Source organism: Vulpes lagopus, chromosome 1 (genome assembly GCF_018345385.1).
Source record: "Vulpes lagopus strain Blue_001 chromosome 1, ASM1834538v1, whole genome shotgun sequence".
Lineage (NCBI taxonomy): Eukaryota > Metazoa > Chordata > Mammalia > Carnivora > Canidae > Vulpes > Vulpes lagopus.
The window spans coordinates 119,805,739-119,826,042 of record NC_054824.1 but is presented as its reverse complement, the minus strand read 5'-3'; the positions used below and the strand labels follow the sequence as shown (position 1 = coordinate 119,826,042).

The 20,304-nt window shown below is 35.8% G+C and overlaps 1 protein-coding gene across 1 annotated transcript in view; it reads right to left on the bottom strand.

Moving 5' to 3' along the window:
* The window catches only part of MIB1 (MIB E3 ubiquitin protein ligase 1), a 136,244-nt gene that overhangs the window by 74,350 nt on the left and 41,590 nt on the right, over nt 1-20,304 (bottom strand). Inside the window, exons 7-10 of the mRNA XM_041757927.1 lie at nt 14,464-14,647; nt 7,486-7,630; nt 5,578-5,711; nt 1,357-1,464 (exon numbers count right to left, since the gene is read on the bottom strand). Of these exons, the coding sequence (XP_041613861.1) occupies nt 1,357-1,464; nt 5,578-5,711; nt 7,486-7,630; nt 14,464-14,647 (571 nt within the window). The remainder of the gene's footprint in view (nt 1-1,356; nt 1,465-5,577; nt 5,712-7,485; nt 7,631-14,463; nt 14,648-20,304) is intronic.

Here is a 20,304-nt window from a genome sequence, read left to right as displayed (position 1 = left end):
TCTTTAGTAGCTGTCCAACAAATCAAAATACATTCAATCTGAGAAAAAAAGCAAAAATAATAGAAGGCTTCTCTTTTCAAATATGTATCTTTAAAATTTTTTTAATGAATAAAGACAGGCTGGTCCACTAATTTAGCCCTCAGAAATTCAAGTCCTTTAAGCTTCCTCAGATGGGAGTATCATTTGGACAAAATGACAACTTTCTATCTGGTCTAAATTTGATAGGATTTGACTTATTTCTAAATAATCTTCCACTTGACTACAACAAATGTGATTTTAATACATTTTTTTCAATAATGAGGTTATAATTTACTATAATAAAGGAAGACATCCTTCACAACACACACAGAGATCCTCAACTGAAATTCCAATGACAGTAAAAAATATTCATTTCCCTTTTAAAAGACTATACTCTAAGGAGCACCTGGGTGGCTCAGCTGGTTGACCATCTGTCTGCCTTCAGCTCAGGTCATGATCCCAGTGTCAAGCCCCACATTGGAGCTCCTTGCTCAGCAGGGAGCTTGCCTCTCACTTTCCTTCTGTGTGTCACTGCCCCTGCTTGTGCTCTTTCTCTGTGTCAAATAAATAAAATCTTAAAAAAAAAAAAAAAAAAAAGAATATACTCTAAATTAAATTAAGTATATATAGGGGCGCCTGGGTGGCTCAGTTGGTTAAGTGTCTGCTTATGATTCAGGTCATGATCCCAGAATCCTGGGATTGAGCCCCGCCATGTCTGACCCTGCTTCTCCCTCTCTCTCCTGCTCACGCTCTCTCTTGCTCACTACCTCTCTCTACGCTCACACGCTCTCTCTTGCTCACTACCTCTGTCAAATTAAAAATTAGTTAATAATTAAGCATATATACACACACATAATGATAAATACATCCTGTAAAATTTTCAAAGATCTACATTTAGGTCAAGCAACAATAAGACTAAACAAATTCTAATTTACTGATTCCCTTATTAGAGGGAAAACAAAAAACAAAAAAAGGCCTCTGAGTGCCACTGATCAGTAAAAATCTTGACCTACATGATCTATATATTCCCCTTCCCTCAACTTCTTCAGAATGATTCTTGGATGAACCCAACTGGGCTCCTAGCAGCAGGATGGTCCAACCATAGTAAAGGAAAACTCAACTCCTATCTTCTCTTAGGATTATGTCTACAATATTGAGAGATCAGAGAAAAACAAGAAATACTTCAAGTTACCTCTTGTCAAATTTTTCTTTTCAGTCAGAAGAGCCTTAGGTGATTATTAAATTTTAGGAATGAAACCAATTCATCTTATAATAAAGAAGTATCATTTCTAGAACATTGATTTTTACTTAAGTATTTCTCAAGCTTAATTTAATTACCTCCGCTTCTACATCCACGTTTTGCTTCAAAAGTAATTTCAAAATGTCAACATGTCCATTCTGACTAGCAGCTTGCATAGCTGTGTGACCAGCACATTGTCCATTTACCTAAATGAGAAGAAAGGATGAAGGATTGTCACAAATCACAAGAAGCCAATATACAGTATAGGTTTAAATCCAGCACACTGAAAAAATAAATAAATCTAGCACACTGTATGATTCTTAGAAAATAATTTAGGTTGGCGTGCCGTATATCCTAGTATACAGATCACCAGAAACTTTTCTGTAATTTAGAGAAGGGAAACAGACATTTTTTCTTTTTTTTTTAAGATGAAAGTTCCATTGTTCAAAGAGCTATGAAACAACTGTTTTAGCCTATCTGCACAGCTGAAAAAAAAAGAAAGGAACTGAGGGAGAAAAGTAAATTCTATTAGTTTTGTATATTTACTTCTATTTGAATTATTAAAGCTCAGAGTCTATATTTCAATGAGAAAAAAGCAATGAAGTGAATGGAAAACTTATGGAAAAGATATTGTCCACTATTTAAATAAATTCAATTCAACAAATATATTGAATATTGTCAGTAAATTATCATGAGGAATACATACATGAATTAGCAGCGTAGCTATACATAACTATGACATTCTAAAGTAATCATTTCCAACCTTTTCTTCACTTCAGATGTTGTGTAAATGCATAATTTCCCCATGACATACTCAAGGCTAAGTATAATTCATTAAACCCACCCCATTCACTCCCATCCATAAGACTGTAACAAGATGGGGGTACCTAGGCAGCTCAGTTGTTAAGCAGCTGACATCATCTTAGGTTATGATCTCAAGGTCCTGGGATACAACCCCGCATTGGGCTCCATGTTCAGTGGGCAGTCTACTTCTCCCTCTACCTCTGCCCCTCTACCCCACTGCTCACACACTTGCACTCGCTTTTAAATAAGAAAGGGAAAGCTAACATCAGAAAACAATAAAAACACATGTCTGAAAAGGACAAAGCAGACTGACTTTATAGAGAAAAGGAATACAAAACCTGGGAACCTCACACGCAGTCAAAGCCTGCAAAAGCAAGTACATCAGAGGGTTAACATAAGAAAAGCCCCAAACAGAAGTCTGATGTGAAATGGCCACACTCTAGGGCACTCTTCTCACTCAAGGACAGGACATTGGCTGTCCTAGTCCCTAGACAGAAAAATACCTTCCTCTCCTGAACAACTGAATAGTCATGGAGAAGAACAGACCTCTACATGACAGCATTTAAAGACCCCAAAAGCTCCACACATGCAAGCACCATAATGCAAAGTCAGTCACTAAGTCCTATCCAAGCAAAAAGAACTACCAGTAAGCTTTTAAAGGTCTTATTCAGATATGAATGGTCAACCAAAGATCAGAGATTTAAGGAAGACCTCAAAAATTTTTAAAAACCACACACAAAACAACTCAAAAAAAGAAAGATAAAAAAAGACACTGAAGAAACAAACGAGAGAAAAAAAGAAAACTTTTGAGAAACTTCAGTTAGAGATATTCAAGAATCCTTTATATCTAAAAATCAAGAGGATGCTATGAAAAACAAGAAGCTAAAGGGAAAAAAAAAATCCCATTAGAAGAGCCTGAAGCTGAGCAAATATATAAGCAAGAGAACAGCTTTTCAGTATAGTGAGACTTAAAGACCATATCCTTATGTATTTATTTTCAGTACAATTATACCTCAATAAAACTTGTTTTAAAAAGTATATTCTTTTAAGTGTGTTTTAATTAAAGGTTGGATGAGCACTTTGTGTTCACTACCTTTCAACATTTTGCTAAAACAAGAGTAAAGTTTTATTTTCCTTGAAGCCTCAAACCACAAAGATAATCAGAACTAGAAAAACAACACACCCACACCCGGGTGCAAGCACCTATACAGGAAGCTGAAATGCAGCCCCTAAACCTGCTATGCAAAAAACCTAGAAGCAACCTTTCTACCAAGGAAGGTAGGTATTGTTATGCTATCAAAAAGCTCAGGTACTGACTGGATACCTCTTGATACGGGGATAATGTGGTGGTTAGTGCTAAACACAAAAATATTGGCTGATAGTTTGTTTAAAAAGCATTTAGATCCCTGGATTCCCCTACTCTGCTCAGCTGAGCTAGTGGTCCACCCTGATGCTAGCAAAGGCCTTAAAGTTTATTCTCTGGAAAGAGTAAAATATTTCTAGCCTACAGAAACCAAGCACTGTTATCGGTGGGGCAAAGTACTAAAATCAGAAGTTTTATGTAAATATTTACATGCTGAATACTGAGAATCCAGTCCCTCTTCCCTTATCCACTATTCCTGAGGTTGGCAGCCAGGTTTACACCTTCTCTGCAGGAGAATTAAGAGACCTTTCTGGGGAGTCAGACCAGACCAAGAAAAAAGACCTAATGGCCAATGCCAGAAGTAATCCAAGGAAAATCTAGACACAAACCATATACCCTTCATAAAAATTAACCCAACACAAATCACAAACTTAAATGTAAAATACAAAACTATCACTCCTACAAAATCACAGATCATATCTTTGATGTTGTATCTAAAAAGTCATCACCATACCCAAAGTCACCTATGTTTTCTCCTATGTTATCATCTTTCAGAAGTAGAAATGAACACATACACGACATGCCTGAATGTCTTGGAGATTAGACAACTATAGAAATTTTCAGAAGAATTAGTTATAGCAATATGGATTACAAACAAATAAGAAACTTTAAATTATGTCTGAAGTTAAGAGGGACTGATTGAGGAAAAACTAAAAGTGAACTTCCTGGAATAAAAGAAATGTTCTACACCTAGTAGGGGTGTGAATTAGGTGGATGTATGCATTTGTCAAAACTGACTGATCCATGTATTTCATTATATGTAAATTACACATCAATATTTTTAAGTAAAAGAACAATTATGAACATGAAGGAAGCAAATAGTTATATAGAAAAATACAACCTAGCACCATCCACAGGTCAGATATGAATGTCATTTAAGTAATAATATGCACAATTAATTTTAATCTTAACAAAGTTACCATACAACCTAACCACATTAAGAACCTGAGAGAGGAATGTGTGTGTGCATGGAGGGAATGGGCTAGAAGTAGAAAAGAAAGCTGAATTCTCATCTTCACAGTTAAATTACCAAAAGATTACTCCTAAAACATAAAAATCAAGAAGAAAACAATAGAAGTATGTTATTGGAAGATGTGGAGGTAAACATTTGAAGAAAATCAACTGAAAGAGGTGAAAATAGTTGCCCCTGAAGGATGAGTCAACAGAACTGAGATAGGAATGTTTTTCATAATGAACCTTGTATAATTATTTTTTGCCTTTAAATTCCCTTTAAAACTACATTTAAAATTTTAGTTTTAAAAAAACTAAATAATTAAATGAAGAAAAAATTAAGTATAATAAAATGTAAATCTGCTTGAATATAAAAAATATTTAGTACTTTGATATCTGAAACAAATTATTTGTGATATATCTCACAATCATGAAACCACTGTGTTACACTGCCACAAATGACATCTCCCTAATAACTGAAATGCCACATGAGCTCCTTGGATTATGATGTTGTGCCACTCCAATTACAATCTCTGGGCCAGCACTGAACATCCTGTTGGTGCCAGTATGGTAAATAACAAAGCCAATGAATGACTAACTAGAACTAAAATGGCCCACCTAAAATACGGCTTGTGTGAGTGATAAAATAAACTATTAAGATTTACAAAATGCATGACCTCTAGTTTATCTGCATTATAAACTAAAAATAGTCAACTTTCACTGGAAAAGGTTTAGATTAAATGTTTTGAGAAGAGGTATAGAACACTGCTTATAAAACTTATTAAAAGATATTTAAAAGACATGGTATGAGGACATTTCCATGAGAAATGGGAAAGGACAATGATCACTCAAAAACTTAAATGTAAAAAAAATAATAAAAATTTAAATTAAAAAAAACTTAAATGTAAATTTTGTCAATTATAAATTTAAAAGGTCACAGTGTTAAAATAAGAAAATCTCATTATCTTTTAGAAAAGTACTTGAAGAATGATGTCCAGTGTTGTCTTTAAAATACCTGAGAAAAACAAAGGAGGACTACATGAAGCACATGTGGAAAAATCCCAATAATTATTGAACTGTGTGATGTTCATTATACTATGTGATTTTTGTGTATGCTTCAAATAATTTTTAAAATGCTCACATCCACATCTGGTCTTTTTAGCAAATCTTCCACTTTAGCAACATCCCCATTGGCAGCAGCTTTAACTAATTCTTCATTGAGGTCACCAGATTCTTGGGTTTCAAATAATTTCTTCAAGAGTTGAGAGAGTCTTTCTGTAAAGCATCAAATAAAGTGGCTAACATAGGAGAATCTCAAACCTTAATTACTAACAGACAAGCATTACTCACATATCTGTAACATATACTTTTCCTTTTTTATCATTGCTATCATTAACGTTATTTTTGTACTATACTACAGATATTACTCATGCAAGTTTTAATTACCGTATCAACCTGCATTAAATTCTAACCTGTAAGTATTCCCAGTTTTCTCCAATTAATGTATTTCAAGGTATAATTTCAGAAAAAGTAGAGCATTACATACAAATAACAATTCAAGATTTAGCAGTCATACCAAAGATAATCACAAATGAACACACTATCATGGGAGTATCAGAACAATACAAACTTCCTTTCAGGTTTTAACATACCACATTGATTCTTGGAGCTCAATGCTACAGACCATAGAAGAAATCAATAAATCAATGATTATGATTCAAAAGCAATGTAATCCCTATAATATGCGGGGAAATGTCTTAGGGACAAATCAACTTTCTGTTGAAAATGGTCATCTAAATGTTAACATACTTCAACAGGTGTCACCTGATTCGTACGGACTAAAACAAAAAAAGAACTAGGGATATATTTACATAGACTCTTTCATAAGATTTTTTTTTTCTAAGTAGCATTAATCAGTAGAGAAACTACCCAGCAGTTCTATTCCTTAATTCCTGGATCTACTTAGTGGAAAGCAATCACAAAGTGAGGCAGAGGACCAACACCAAGTCCACATTATTTGATCAGGATATTAACTATGTCTCATTCTTTGAATCTGTAGGTAGTCAGCCCGCTGTGATGTCATCTAACCTCAAGGTAAGAAATAAATACCACCTGATTTAAATTTTAAGCACACTAGCAAATTACATCAGGAAAGAAGAGACAGCAACATAGTAGAAGAAAGCAATATAAAATTAGGTTGGCAGTCACCCAATGTTCTCCTTTACTTTCTTAAAATTTAGTTATAGCTCTACCTTCTTTTCTGAATGACAATACACAGTAACTTAAAATTTGTTCTAGTATGAATTGAGGCTCTGGATATATAGCTGGAGCACAGGGAGGGAACACTGTCATGAGTCTACCCAATCGTCCACCTTATTCACATTTCAAAATGATTTTCTACTTATTATACATTTATATATGTATAATAATCAGTATCAAATACTAAGAAAAAAATATGGCTGGTATATAAAAATATCCAGGAAGAAAGCCTTCTGCTAGCAATAATGTTGAAAATAAAAAGAGAAAAAAGCAGTCTAAGAAAGTCATGTTTCTTGGCAGAAGTTCCAACTAAAAAGTACAACATTGAATTTCAGTTATCTCAGATTTGATGTGGAAAGCCCTTGATATGGCACCCAAGAAAAAGTACCTATTTATGGAAATTTTCCAGAGTATACCTCAGCCAGAACAAAAACTATTCATTATATGGAAAAAAAAAAACCCTTTAGCGAAAGTGTAAATGTTAGTTAACATTCAAGTGAGGTCATGTGATTTGGGAGAAAACTAAGAACACACATCATTAGCTGTACGTGATAATCAAGGAATTAATGAAGGTTCTAATGTAAACCATATTACTTTTAGAGACCCAACAATACGAGATGCCTAGGTGGCTCAGTGGTTGAGCATCTTTGGCTCAGGGTGTGATACTGAAGTCCCGGGATCAAGTACTGCATCGGGCTCCCTGCGGGGAACCTGCCTCTCTCTCTCTGTCTCTCATGAATAAATAAATAAAATCTTAAAAATAAATAAATACCCAACAACACAAACATACCACCAGATGCATTGCTAATGGCTGATCCTGCAGATGCCACCTTGGAAACTGCTGCTGGATTATATGTCCAAGATGTTCCACAAACTTCCACCTTTAAATCACTGTCTGAATAAATCTGCTGTACTCGGCCAACTTTACCTAAAGTCTTTCAAAAGAAAAAAAAAAAATCAGTTCATGTTCCCAAGTCTAAAGTACATACCATAAAGAAATCAATCATCAGTTCCTACATGTTTAAAGTATTAATTTTCCTTTGCTCCTAATGAAGAAATTGTTAAAGGACAACATATTCAAATGGGTTATTTGTTAGTTGCAAACTTTAAAGAGTATCTTTAAAAAATATTTTCATCAACAAAGCCACTATACTTCCACAAGAATATAAAATCAAAAATAAATAAATGAAAAACAAATGAGTCTATCATTCATAAGAAGTCACAATATTTTGCTTTTTGATATCTAACCTTTTAACTCCATAATATCTTACATCTTGAGAATTTGTAAATCAAGTAGTCCAAAAGTCATCATCAATCTAGCCTAAAAAAAATAAAATCTGATTTCTAAAACAAACTATACTTGAACCAAAAAGGGAATCAATATTCATTCCAAGACAAAAGAATATAGTACCATTATGTATGGGAAAAGAGGATGCCTGGGTGGCTTACTTGGTTAAGCGTCCAACTTGATTTCAACTCAGATCATGATCTCAGGGTTGTGGGATGGAGCCTTGTGTGGGGGCTCCGTGCTCAGCAGGGAGTCTGCTTGAGATTCTCTCCTTCTCCCTCTGTCCCTTCTCCCCATGCACTCTCTCTCTAAAATAAATAAATAGGGGATCCTTGGGTGGCTTAGTGGTTTAGCACCTGCCTTCAGCCCAGGGCGTGATCCTGGAGTCCCAGGATCAAGTCCCACATCGAGCTCCCTGCATGGAGCCTGCTTCTCCCTCTGCCTTTGTCTCTGCCTCTCTCTCTGTCTGTGCCTCTCATGAATAAATAAATAAATAAAAATCTAAATAATAAATAAATAAAACAAAATAAAATAGATCTTTTTTTAAAAATGTATTTATATTCTTGAGGGCAACTGGGTCCAGAACACAATCAACAGCAACTCTTACCATGTGGCAGGTACTGTTCTAAGAGCTTTAAACAAATTAACTCACCTAACATACATAACCCAGAAAGTAAAGTGCTTATTATTAGCCCCAATTTCAAATTCCAGTCTAAAACCCATTCTCTTAAGCACAACAGGATAGCAAATCACAACACTAGAAAACTGGTAAAGAACAGTGATAAGATCTTACTTCCTAACATAAAGTAGACTGCCGCTCAGTGTTTTATCCTTTACCCTCTCCACAGCATTTGACCCCAAATACTTGAAACTATTCCCTTGATTTCCAGATGACAGTCTAACCTTTCTGCCTGTTCCTTCTCTTTCTCTACTCCCTGGCTTCTTGTCCTCTTTCAGATTCCTAAATCTATTCACTCACCCAAATTTTATTCCTTAGTTTTTTACTCTTCTTCCTTAAAAGTTTAATCCACTTTGACAACTATCACCTTATTTTGAAAAACTCCAAAATATACATCTCTAACTTTATTTATCCCTCTCCCTGCCCTCTTACATCAATTTTAACTTCTAATTAGACATTTTCTCTTGAAATTTTCCATTATCTCAAACTCTGAGGCTGCATTCTTTGTTTTTTTCCCCTTAAGTGCTTTTTGGTTTTTTTTAAAGATTTTATTTGTTTATTCATGACAGACACACACACACACACACACACACACAGAGAGAGAGAGAGACAGACAGACAGACAGACAGACAGAGGGAGAAGCAGGCTAGGGAGCCGGATGTGGGACTCGATCCCAGGTCTCCAGGATCACACCCCGGGCTGAAGGTGGCGCTAAACCGCTGAGCCAGAGGGGCTGCCCTCCCCTTAAATGTTTAATTGTGGAAAGTCTAAAACATACAAAAGTACACAATAGTATTTTGAATCTGTACCCATCAACTATTTTTAACAATTTTCAGCTCATGGCCAATCTTGTTTTCCCCTACCTATTCTCCCTTCCTGTATTATTAATCATGTAAACTTTTTTTAAAAAACAAAACTACAATACTACTACCAACCCTTCCCAAATTATCAATTAATTCTGTGATATCATAAAATACCAGCATTCAAATTTCCAATTGCCTCATAAATGGTAAATTTTTTCAGTCTGCTTAAATGAAGTTTCAAATAAAGTTTATACATATATTTTTCTTTCCCAGTTATTTGTTGAAGAAACAGGGTTATTTGTCCTATGAAGTTTCTTACAATCTCAATTTTGCTATTGGTATAATTAATAAGTTCATCTGTCTCTGCATTTGTTTGATAAGGAGCACTCCAAGTTGGCTGCTGGATCCTTTTAACATGATCTAGAAATCTTTGATAGCTTCATTGCTATCTGTTCTGAGGCTCATCTTGTTCACTTCCTGACAAAGAGCTAGAATTAGCCACTTCTCCAAGACTGTTTCTTTACAGAGGGAAAGGCTATTTCAAGACTGTAATCTGGGCACGAAGGCTGGTTACTGTTACTAGAATGGTTATTGTTTCTAGGTCTTTTCATGGGCAGAGCTAGGAAATAGTGATGGGAGGATGTTTTGTCTTAAAGATAAAATAAATCATAAGTAAAAACACTTTTCCAATTCAAACTCAAGACTACAGGGTTTTCTGTAGCCTCTTTTATGTTACATCTGTATCTCCTTTTCCTACTCTGATCATTCTGGCTCTCAAGGTCACCAGGGATAACAGAATTAAAATTACCATATAACTCACTTGTTTTTTTGTCATCTCACACATACAACAATCTCAGGATAATAATACTATCACAAACAATAAGATCTCTAAAAATTGTTAAAAACTGCTTTTTATATGCAGTTTAGAGTATATTCTTAAAAAGACACAAAGACAAATTACTGTGTTTCAAAATTACTTGTACTTTTCTCTCTGTATGGTTATGCCAATAAGATACACATTTAGGTTTACTTACTTCATTTTACTTTCCACTTTAAGGAATTTAATTTTGCTTTATAATTACGTAAAATATTTATGTGGCTTCAAATCAAATCTATAAAACAAGACATATTCAAAGACATTTTCCTTCTACCTTTATTCCCTATACTACATTCCTTTTTTAGATATGAAACACGGTTTAAAAAAAAAAAACATGTTTTTTAACTTAATGGTTAATCCTTCCACCATTTGCTTTCTTTCCACATAAACTCTGCATTGTCCTAATAGTTATATTTATAATAATATTAATATATAATTTATATACATATAAAACTTTATCCCTCTTTAAAAAAAAGAGTCAGAGTGTTTGAGTGAGTCAACTCGTTCCCCAGTATGTACAATACTGAAATTAGTCACTCATGGTCTTACCCTTACCTTCTTTCTCCTTCAAGATTTTGATTTAAAATAATAGTATTTAGTTCCAGTGAATAACTAAAAGGCAATCAGCTTACTAAACTTTCCATATGCTCCCTTCATTCCCACTCCATTTTTTGACAGTTGTACTTAATCTGTGTTGATAGAGCATATAACCATTATATAGACCCTACCCCTTCAACTATCATTTAATCTTAGTTCAACGAATACATACATATTTAATGATCACTATCAGCCCCTTCGGTTGATCTCTCTCCCGACATCTTGGTTGCCTGAGACATTTTCTAATAGATTAATCAGAAAAAGCTAATGGGAACAAGATTCTCTGAATTCTTAATTGTTCATATCAATTTGTAGGCTTTATACTTTAAAGTCAGCTTGGTTATATATAAAACTCTTAGCTTTCAGTTTTGTTCCTTGAATACATTAAATGTTATTTTATTTGAAATCATAAAGCACTGAGACCAGATTTTCTTTCCTTTATAAGTAAAACTTGACCTTTTTTCCTAGATATCAAAGAATTTTTTTCTTTTCCTGAAGATTCAGTTATTTTATCAGAATATGGTTCAGTGTTTTGTGTTCTCAGTTTTCCCAGGTATGCAATGGGTCCTTTTCATATTTAGCTTTAAATCTTTTAATTCGGGGACTTTTCTGGAATCGTAAATTACTGCAGTTGTTTAATTGCTTTGCTTTGGCTTTTGTCTTTCCTTTTCCACAAGGACTCCTAATATACATCTATTAGATGCTCTATATCTGTCACTTTACCTGAAATACTTTCATCTTTTTTAAGTTTTTTCCCCCTTTTTACCTTTTGTTCTTCTTAGGGCATTACCTGTCATATTTATTTGATCTGTGTTGTGTCAAGCTTACTCATTTTTCTGAAATTATCTTCCTTTTCTTTTTAATTCTTTCCTAAGTTCTATTACCTCATTTCTAATCATGATCCATTTTCTTCATTCATCTTTTATCATTCTGTTAGCTCATTTTGAATCATTAGATTTTAGTTTTTTGTGCATATCTTTCTAGTGTACTTTCATTTGTCTATAAAGAAGTTATGCTATTCCTTACTGTCTTTTTTTCAGTAATAACTGTGTATTGGGATCTGATTATGATCCCTTCCAACTTTTATCTTTCCTTTGCCCCGACTGTCTCTATCCTAAAAATTTAGTTTCGACTCTCAGCACTCTCTACTTAATGGAGGGCTCTGCCCAGGAAGAGCACTATGGCTGGTTAGTTTTGAGTGTTTACAGACCCAGGTTGCTCCAACTCCTTCAAACTTTAGCATGGACCTATTACCCTCACCCCAAAATGTAGTTTGCAAGAACCCTCCCCAGGTCAGCTATCATTTCCACATAGTCTACCTACACTAGCTAATGAATACTTGTTAACTATGCTGGAGCACCCCTGTTCTCAGTGCCAGCCAATGCTCCATTCTCTCTGCTGCCAGACAAACAGCTGTTGACTTAGGAGCAGTCAGTGTTTTGTCACTACTCATTCATATATTAGGGTTCGACAGGCTACTCTGTTACCTGGTTTTGATATAGATATTTGTGGCTTTCTATTTTTTGGGTATGCTAATCTAGTTGTTGACTATTTTTCTCAAAATTATTTGGGAATATTAAAATTCTATGCCACCACCACTGGAATCCCAGAATTCTCCTCTAGAAATAATCTACAGGTTTTGCTTATATAGCAGCCTACTACGGGAGATAAACGATTTAGGCTTAGAAGTAAAACAGGGGATCCCTGGCTGGCTCAGCGGCTTGGCACCTGCCTTTAGCCCAGGGCGCGATCCTGCAATCCTGGGATCGAGTCCTGCGTCGAGCTCCCAGCATGGAGCCTGTTCTCCCTCTACCTGTGTCTCTCTCTCCCTCTCTCTCTCTCTGTGTCTATCATAAATAAATAAATAAATAAATAAATAAATAAATAAATAAATAAATAAATCTTTTTTAAAAAAAAAACAAAAAGAAGTAAAACAGATTTGGGTTCTAATTTCAGCTCAGACTCTTAGCTCTGATTTCCTCATCCTTAAAACAAAGAGGTCATACCACCACCTGTTTATAATATTCCTAGGACAAATAGTCTGCATATGTATATATGTGTGTACACATGTATATGTGTGTGCATGTATGTATATATTCATCATTTAGCACAGTGCTTAGAATAACTGGGCACTCCAAACACATAAGCGGCTATATATAAGATGTCACTCCTAAGGGGAAAAAACAAAAACACCTTGACCTAAAAAAAAAAAACAACCTTAAAATGGTGTATATAGCTCCTATGAAAGTACATCAAAAGATTACATTTAGGTAACACTATACTATAGTGAGGCTTAAAGACAATCAATACTTTTTTTTAACCAAGTTTGATATCAAAAGCAAAAAAGATCATATACAAATTAATTTTTTAGACAAAAATAAAGATTCTAAAATACAGCTCCTGTAAAACATACAGCTATCACTTAGTCGCTATCTAACTAAAGCAAAAAAAAAAAACGTCAGCAGCATCTGCAAACTATGAAATGTCTTCAAATGAAAACACCATAACAATAGATTTCTTTTTGTTTCATTCACTATTACATCCTTGAAGCCTAATAGCCACATTGTTTGTATGAAAATATCTGCTGAAGGAGTAAGGCATACATGAAGGAAGGGAGGGGGCACTGGAAAGGATGAGAGGGGGCAGAGGGTTAGATGAGCCAGGAGATGGGGCTAGACAGGAAGAGGAGCTGCTAACCAGGACAGGGCACCAGACAACACAGCAGGGTTGGCGGGATGAGACATGAAGATGGATGGGAGGGGAGGTATTTGGTACAAGGAGGAGGCACTGAATGGGATGGGACTAGAAGAACAGGAGAGGACAAGTTCTGTGACTGGATGAGACAGGAGCAGGGGTAGCAAAGTGGAGGACTAAATAGGAGGACACAGCAAAGTGAGAGGAAATGGAATATAGGGCAAGTAAGTATGGGAGGACAGCAGGAAGAACAGAAGAGCAAGGTATAGATGGAGAAAGAAGATGGATGCAAAGTGGGAAGAACAAATTTTTCTGTTGTTGCTGAAGATTTGGTGAAAAATGTATTAAATGAATAAATTACATATTAAACTGTAACTCTTTGGGAGGAAAGCCACCTCAGAAGGCACACATTCAGAGTTGTTCTTTCACTCTTTGAGTTTTAGAGAGGCAGACCGCCAAGTGAGGAAAGCAGCAGTGGTCTAGCACTGCTAGTAACTGGATGAGCAGCACGTACCTCTCATTCTGGGGTTAAGTATCAGGAAAGTCTCTGTTGCCTTCTACCTACATTTCAATCTCCACTAACAAGTCTTGCAAAAACTATTAACTGTAGCCATATTTGGACCTTCCTGGGCTAATTTAGCTGGAATAAATTAGAAAATAAAAGGCATTAAGTATGCCTAGCTGCCAGTGAAGAATACAATTCTCCAAGGAATATACTAATTTAGTTTCCAAAATTAAGGTATTTTTTTTAAAAAACTACTAAAGCATAATATAATTCCTAGTCTAAAACTATATTATTCCGAGTCTTAAACTATTTTAGATATACTTACTGGGAGCATAGCTTCAGCCCATTCTCCATGTCCTCTCTGTAGAAGTTTGATTCTTTCCAGATCGTAACAAACTTGTACAAGATCACCCACTTGAAACTGTGAGGTACCTCCTTCTGCACCCTGAGCAGCATCTCCACTTCGGACAATGTTTGCTTTAGTGAGAACAGCAGGATTGAAGGTCCACCTAAAAATCAAGCCAAAACTCAAAATGGGTAAGTTTACTTAATTTTAATACAACTTTCTTAAATACTGAAGGGAAAAAAATCCTGTAACACATCAACAGAGTAAAGCAATCCTTTGCAATGACATCCTGAATTATAGGTATTTCTTTTTATAATTTTATTATCTGAATTTAAGAAAAGGCTTAGCTGCAATAAAATGATATACTTCTGTCTAGTTTAACTTGCATGTTTTAAAAATTATTATAAGGGTGCTTGGGTGGCTCAGTTAAGCGTCTGCCTTCAACTCAGGTCATGATCTCAGGGTCCTGCAATCAAGCCCTGCACAGGGCTCCTTACTCATTGAGGGGTCTGCTTCTCCCTCTCCTTCTGGCCCTCAACTCCCAAACCTCCCTGTTGCTCCTGCTCTGTCTCACTCTCTCTCAAATAAATAAAAATATTTTTTAAAATTGTTATACAATACACACTCATTGTTAAATACTAAAACATTTCAGAAACATAAAGTGAAAGTGAAATTTCTACTTCATACAAACAGACCTGGATCAGCATTCCCTATCCCACTACTAACCACTATTAATATCATTGTGGTGCCAACCACACTTCAATTAAAAAAAAAAGTCTAATGAAATCAGGACAAAAATATCCCACTGTGTATCCCCGAGATTTTCTTTTAGTGAGCTAATATTTATAATGTAGACAGACAGTTGTTTCCTTTTTCACAAACAGGAGATTTTATAAGTATCTCTTCTTCAGTGTCATAGATATAAATCAACTTTTTTCAATTCAATGGCTACAGTAGTCCATTGCAATGTTATACACTAATGCATTTAGCCATTCTCCTACTATCATTTAAAGTATTTTCAAGGGATGCCTAGGTGGTTTAGCGGTCGCACAGCTGCCTTCAGCTCAGGTCGTGATCCCAGGATCCAGGATCAAGTCCCGCATCGGGCTCCTACGAAGAGCCTGCTTTTCCCTCTGCCTATGTCTCTGCCTCTCTCTCTCTCTCATGAATAAATAAATAAATCTTTTAGAAAATAAATAAATAGGGGATCCCTGGGTGGCTCAGCGGTTTGGCGCCTGCCTTTGGCCCAGGGTGCGATCCTGGAGTCCCGGGATCGAGACCCACGTTGGGCTCCCGGCATGGAGCCTGCTTCTCCCTCCTCCTGTGTCTCTGTCTCTGTCTCTCTCTCTCTCTATCATTCATAAATAAATAAATAAATAAATAGTCAATAAATAAATAACAAATAAATAATAAAGTATTTTCACTATTACAAACAATACTTTAAAGAGCATCCCTATATGTACATCTTTGTGCACATGGGGTCAGCGTTTCATTAGTGATTCTTAAAAAGCCACTGGATCACAGTATGCATTTGTTTATAATTTCAATAGAGCCAAACTGCCCTAGAGAGTGACCATTTCACCATACCATTAATAATCTCATGGGTAAAAATTGTATCTAGTTTTAACTGGTCACACATGGGTATTTCACATAATTGTAATCACCGTCTCAAAACAAATCTGAACTCTGATTTCTTCTTTGCTGCACATAAGCATTTTTCTATGTTGCTACCATCTTTATAACCATCATTTTATTGACTACTTAATATTTTATAAAATAGACGTACCACAACATATAACACATTTCCCCCAGTCTTACTACATCACTCCATAGAAGAAAGGTTCCCCAAATAAGCTTTTACGATATGGCATATTATTCCCCCTCCCCTTAATTCAAATGGTCATCAGCATATAAATAACTCTGAGAGATCATAACATATAAAAACTTATTAAGTTCCCATAATCAAGTAAACTTTTATTTCTAAAGCAACCACAAAGAGAAAGAAGTGCCTCTACCAGTTAAGAATAAAAATCAGATATGCCAGGCGCCTGAGTGGTTTAGTCAGTTAAGCACCTGCCTTCGGCTCAGGTCATAATCCCAGAGTCCTGGGATCAAGCAGCGGGTTGGGCTCCCTGCTCAGTGGGGAGCCTGCTTCTCTCTCTCTCCCTCTGCCCCTTCCCCTGCTCACATTCTCTCACACTCTGCTCTCTTTCCCAAATAACTAAAATCCTTAAAAAATATATCAGATATGCAAACATTCCTTTTTAGCCTTACAATCACAGAGCTTTTTCCCCTGTTCCCAATACTCCAATATTTATTAGACCTATTACAGCTTGAACACACCACTACTTCTTCCAGTCCTTCCCTTTGTCTACGGTGCTTCCCTCCCTGATGGACATGGACTCCATCTTTTAAACTTGCTCCAAAGGTAACTTTCTCTCACTGAAGTTTCTTCTGATTTGCCTCACTGAAATTAGCACTCTTCTTTTGCACCTTCAGAATACCCTGAATACTCATCTATCATGACTACTCACAACATTTTAATGCAGTTATTTCTGGTTTTGTCTACCAAAACCAAAAGGGAAACCCCTTCAAAGCAGGGGACCACAGGGTGGGTGCCTGAATGAGTCAGTCAGTTAAGCGCCTGACTTCAGCTCTGGCTCATGATCTTGGGGTCCTGGGATTGAGCCCCATGTCAGGCTCCCTATTCAGAGGGGAGCCTGTTTCTCCCTGTCCTCCCCACTCATGCTCTTGGTCATACCTCTTTGTGTATCTCTCTCATGTAAATATCTTTAAAAAGAAAAAAGCAACAAAAAAAAATTATTTTCTAGAATTCAAATATCAAGTCACCATTAACACTATTAACACTATTAACACATTGCCTGAGAAAGAATTTCGACCAAGAATTTGGCAAGTAATAATCCCAATTTAACATTTCCTAACAACAAACAAGGTAACACGAAATGTTAGTAAAAAGTAACACTAAACGTTTACACACTAATCTAAACTTAAGATTGTTTTCTGGGATCCCTGGGTGGCGCAGCGGTTTGGCGCCTGCCTTTGGCCCAGGGCGCGATCCTGGAGACCCGGGATCGAATCCCACGTCAGGCTCCCGGTGCATGGAGCCTGCTTCTCCCTCTGCCTGTGTCTCTGCCTCTCTCTCTCTCTCTGTGACTATCATAAATAAATAAATTTAAAAAAAAATGTTTAAAAAAAAGATTGTTTCCTTCCCTATTTATTAACAGCTTTGAGATCTAATTCCTATACCATGCAATTCACTAATTTAAAGTGTTAAACTCAGGGGTTTTAGTATATTCAGTCTTGTACACCCGAGTATTATCTAATTTCATTTTCATCACCACAAAGACACTCCAAAACATTAGTTGTTGATCCACATTTACCCCTCACCGCAGCCCTTAACAACTAGTAATATATTTCATTTCTACATTTTTGTCTATTCTGGATATTTTATATAAATCACATAATCTGTGACCTTTTTTGACTGGCTTCTTTCACTAAGCATAATACTTTCAAGATTTATCTATGTTGCAGCACATGTCAGTATTCCATTCTTTTTTATAGCTGAATAATAGTCCATTATATTGATACATATTTTGTTTATCCATTCATCAGTTAATTGACATGTGGGTTGTTCCATATTTTGGCTGTTATGAGTAATGCTTTTATAAACATTCACATATAGGTTTTTGTGTGGACACATGTTTTCAGTTATCTTGAGTATAAACCTAAGTGTGGACCAGCTGGATCATATGCTAACTCTAACATTTTGAGGATCTACCAAACTGTTTTCCAAAGCATCAAGACCACTTCACATTCCTACTATCAACGTATAAGGATATGGTTCTAATTTCTCCACACCCTCACCAACACTTTAATTATATACTTTTTTTAATTCTAGCCATTCTAGTTTGTGAAGTGGTATTTCATTGTGGTTTTAAATTACATTTCCCCAGTAACTAATAATGTTGAGCATATTTTCATAGGTGTTAACTCCTACCTCCTACTGTGACTGTATTAAGAAATTGGACCTTTAAGGAAATAATTAAGATTAAATGAGGTCATAAAGGTGGGGCACTAATCCACCAGGACTGAGGTCTTTATAAGAAGAGGAAGAGATGTGGGAAATGTCTTTCTCTGAGCATGTACAGAGAAGAGGCCATGTGAGGACATAGTAGGAAGGCAACCTTCTACAAGCCAGGAAGTAGTCTCAACAGAAACCAACCTTGATGGAACTTTGAACTTGGACTTCCAGCCTCCAGAATGGTAAGAAAATTAATTTCTGTTGTTTAAGCGACTCAATCTGTAGTATTTTGTTACAGCAACTTTAGCAAACTAACACAATGCACTTATTGGTCATCTCCATATTTTCTTTGGAAAAATGTCTATTCAAATCCTTTGCCCATTTTTTAAATGAGTTGTTTTTTATTGATAAATTATAAGAGTTCTTTATATATTCTAGATACAATTTCCAAATCAGACATATGATTTGCAAATATTTTTTCCTATTCCATGGTGGTCTTTTCACTTTCTTGATAGTTTCCTTCAAACACAAAATTTCCAATTTTGATGATATCTAATTTACTCACTTTTTCTTTGATTGATTGTTTTGCTTTGGAGGTCACATGTGAGAAACTATCATCTAATCCAAGGTCACACAGATTTATACTAATGTTTTGTTCTAAAAATTCTATAGTTTTAGTTCTTACATTTAGGCCTGTGATCCATTTTTTATGTCCTATTTCTATATGGTGTGTAGCAGGGGTCCAATTTCATGCTTTCCATGTTGATAACTAGCTGACTCAACACTGTTTTCTTTTCATTGCAGCTTTATTTATTTATTTGAGGTATAACTGACATATAACATTATATAAGGTGTACAACATGATCAGATATTTGTATGAATTTAAGGTGTACAACATAATGATCAGATATTTGTATGAGTATACCTCATTTTATTGCACTGCATAGATAACGATGTTTTTATAAATCAAAGGTTTGTGGCAACCTTGTGGGAGCAAGGCTATTGATGCCATTATTCCAACAGCATTTGTTCAATTCCTATCTATCACATTTTAGTAATTCTCAGTTTTCAAAATTTTTCATTATATCTGTTATGATGATCTGTGACCAGTGATCTTTGTTTTTGTTTGTTCTTTTGTTGTGATCAGTGATCTTCAATATTATTCCAATTGCTCGGGGAACCACAAACCATACCCATATAATACAGAGAAGTTAACCTATAAATGTGTTTGCCTGCTACAAAAACCAGAAGTTTATCATCTTTTTCTCTCCTCCAGTCTCCCTATTCTCTGAGAACAACAATACTGAAATTAGGCCAATTAATTACCCGACGATGGCCTCTTGTGTTCACATGCAATGAAGAAAGTCTTATTGCTGAAATGGAGACAGTATGAGTAGAAGATCAAACCAGGGATCCCTGGGTGGCGCAGCGGTTTGGCGCCTGCCTTTGGCCCAGGGCGCGATCCTGGAGACTCGGGATCGAATCCCACATCAGGCTCCCGGTGCATGGAGCCTGCTTCTCCCTCTGCCTGTGTCTCTGCCCCTCTCTCTCTCTCTCTCTCTCTCTATCATAAATAAATAAATAAATAATAATAAAAAAATCAACAGAAGATCAAACCAGCTGCAATATCCTGTTAAAGTAAAGCCTAACCTGAGCAAAACCCTGATTGTCTTTAATTCTGTGAAGGCTGAGAGAGGAAGCTGCAGGAGAAAAGTCTGAAGCTAGCAAAGCGTGGTTCATGAGGTTTAAGGAAAGAAGCCATCTCCATGACATCAAAA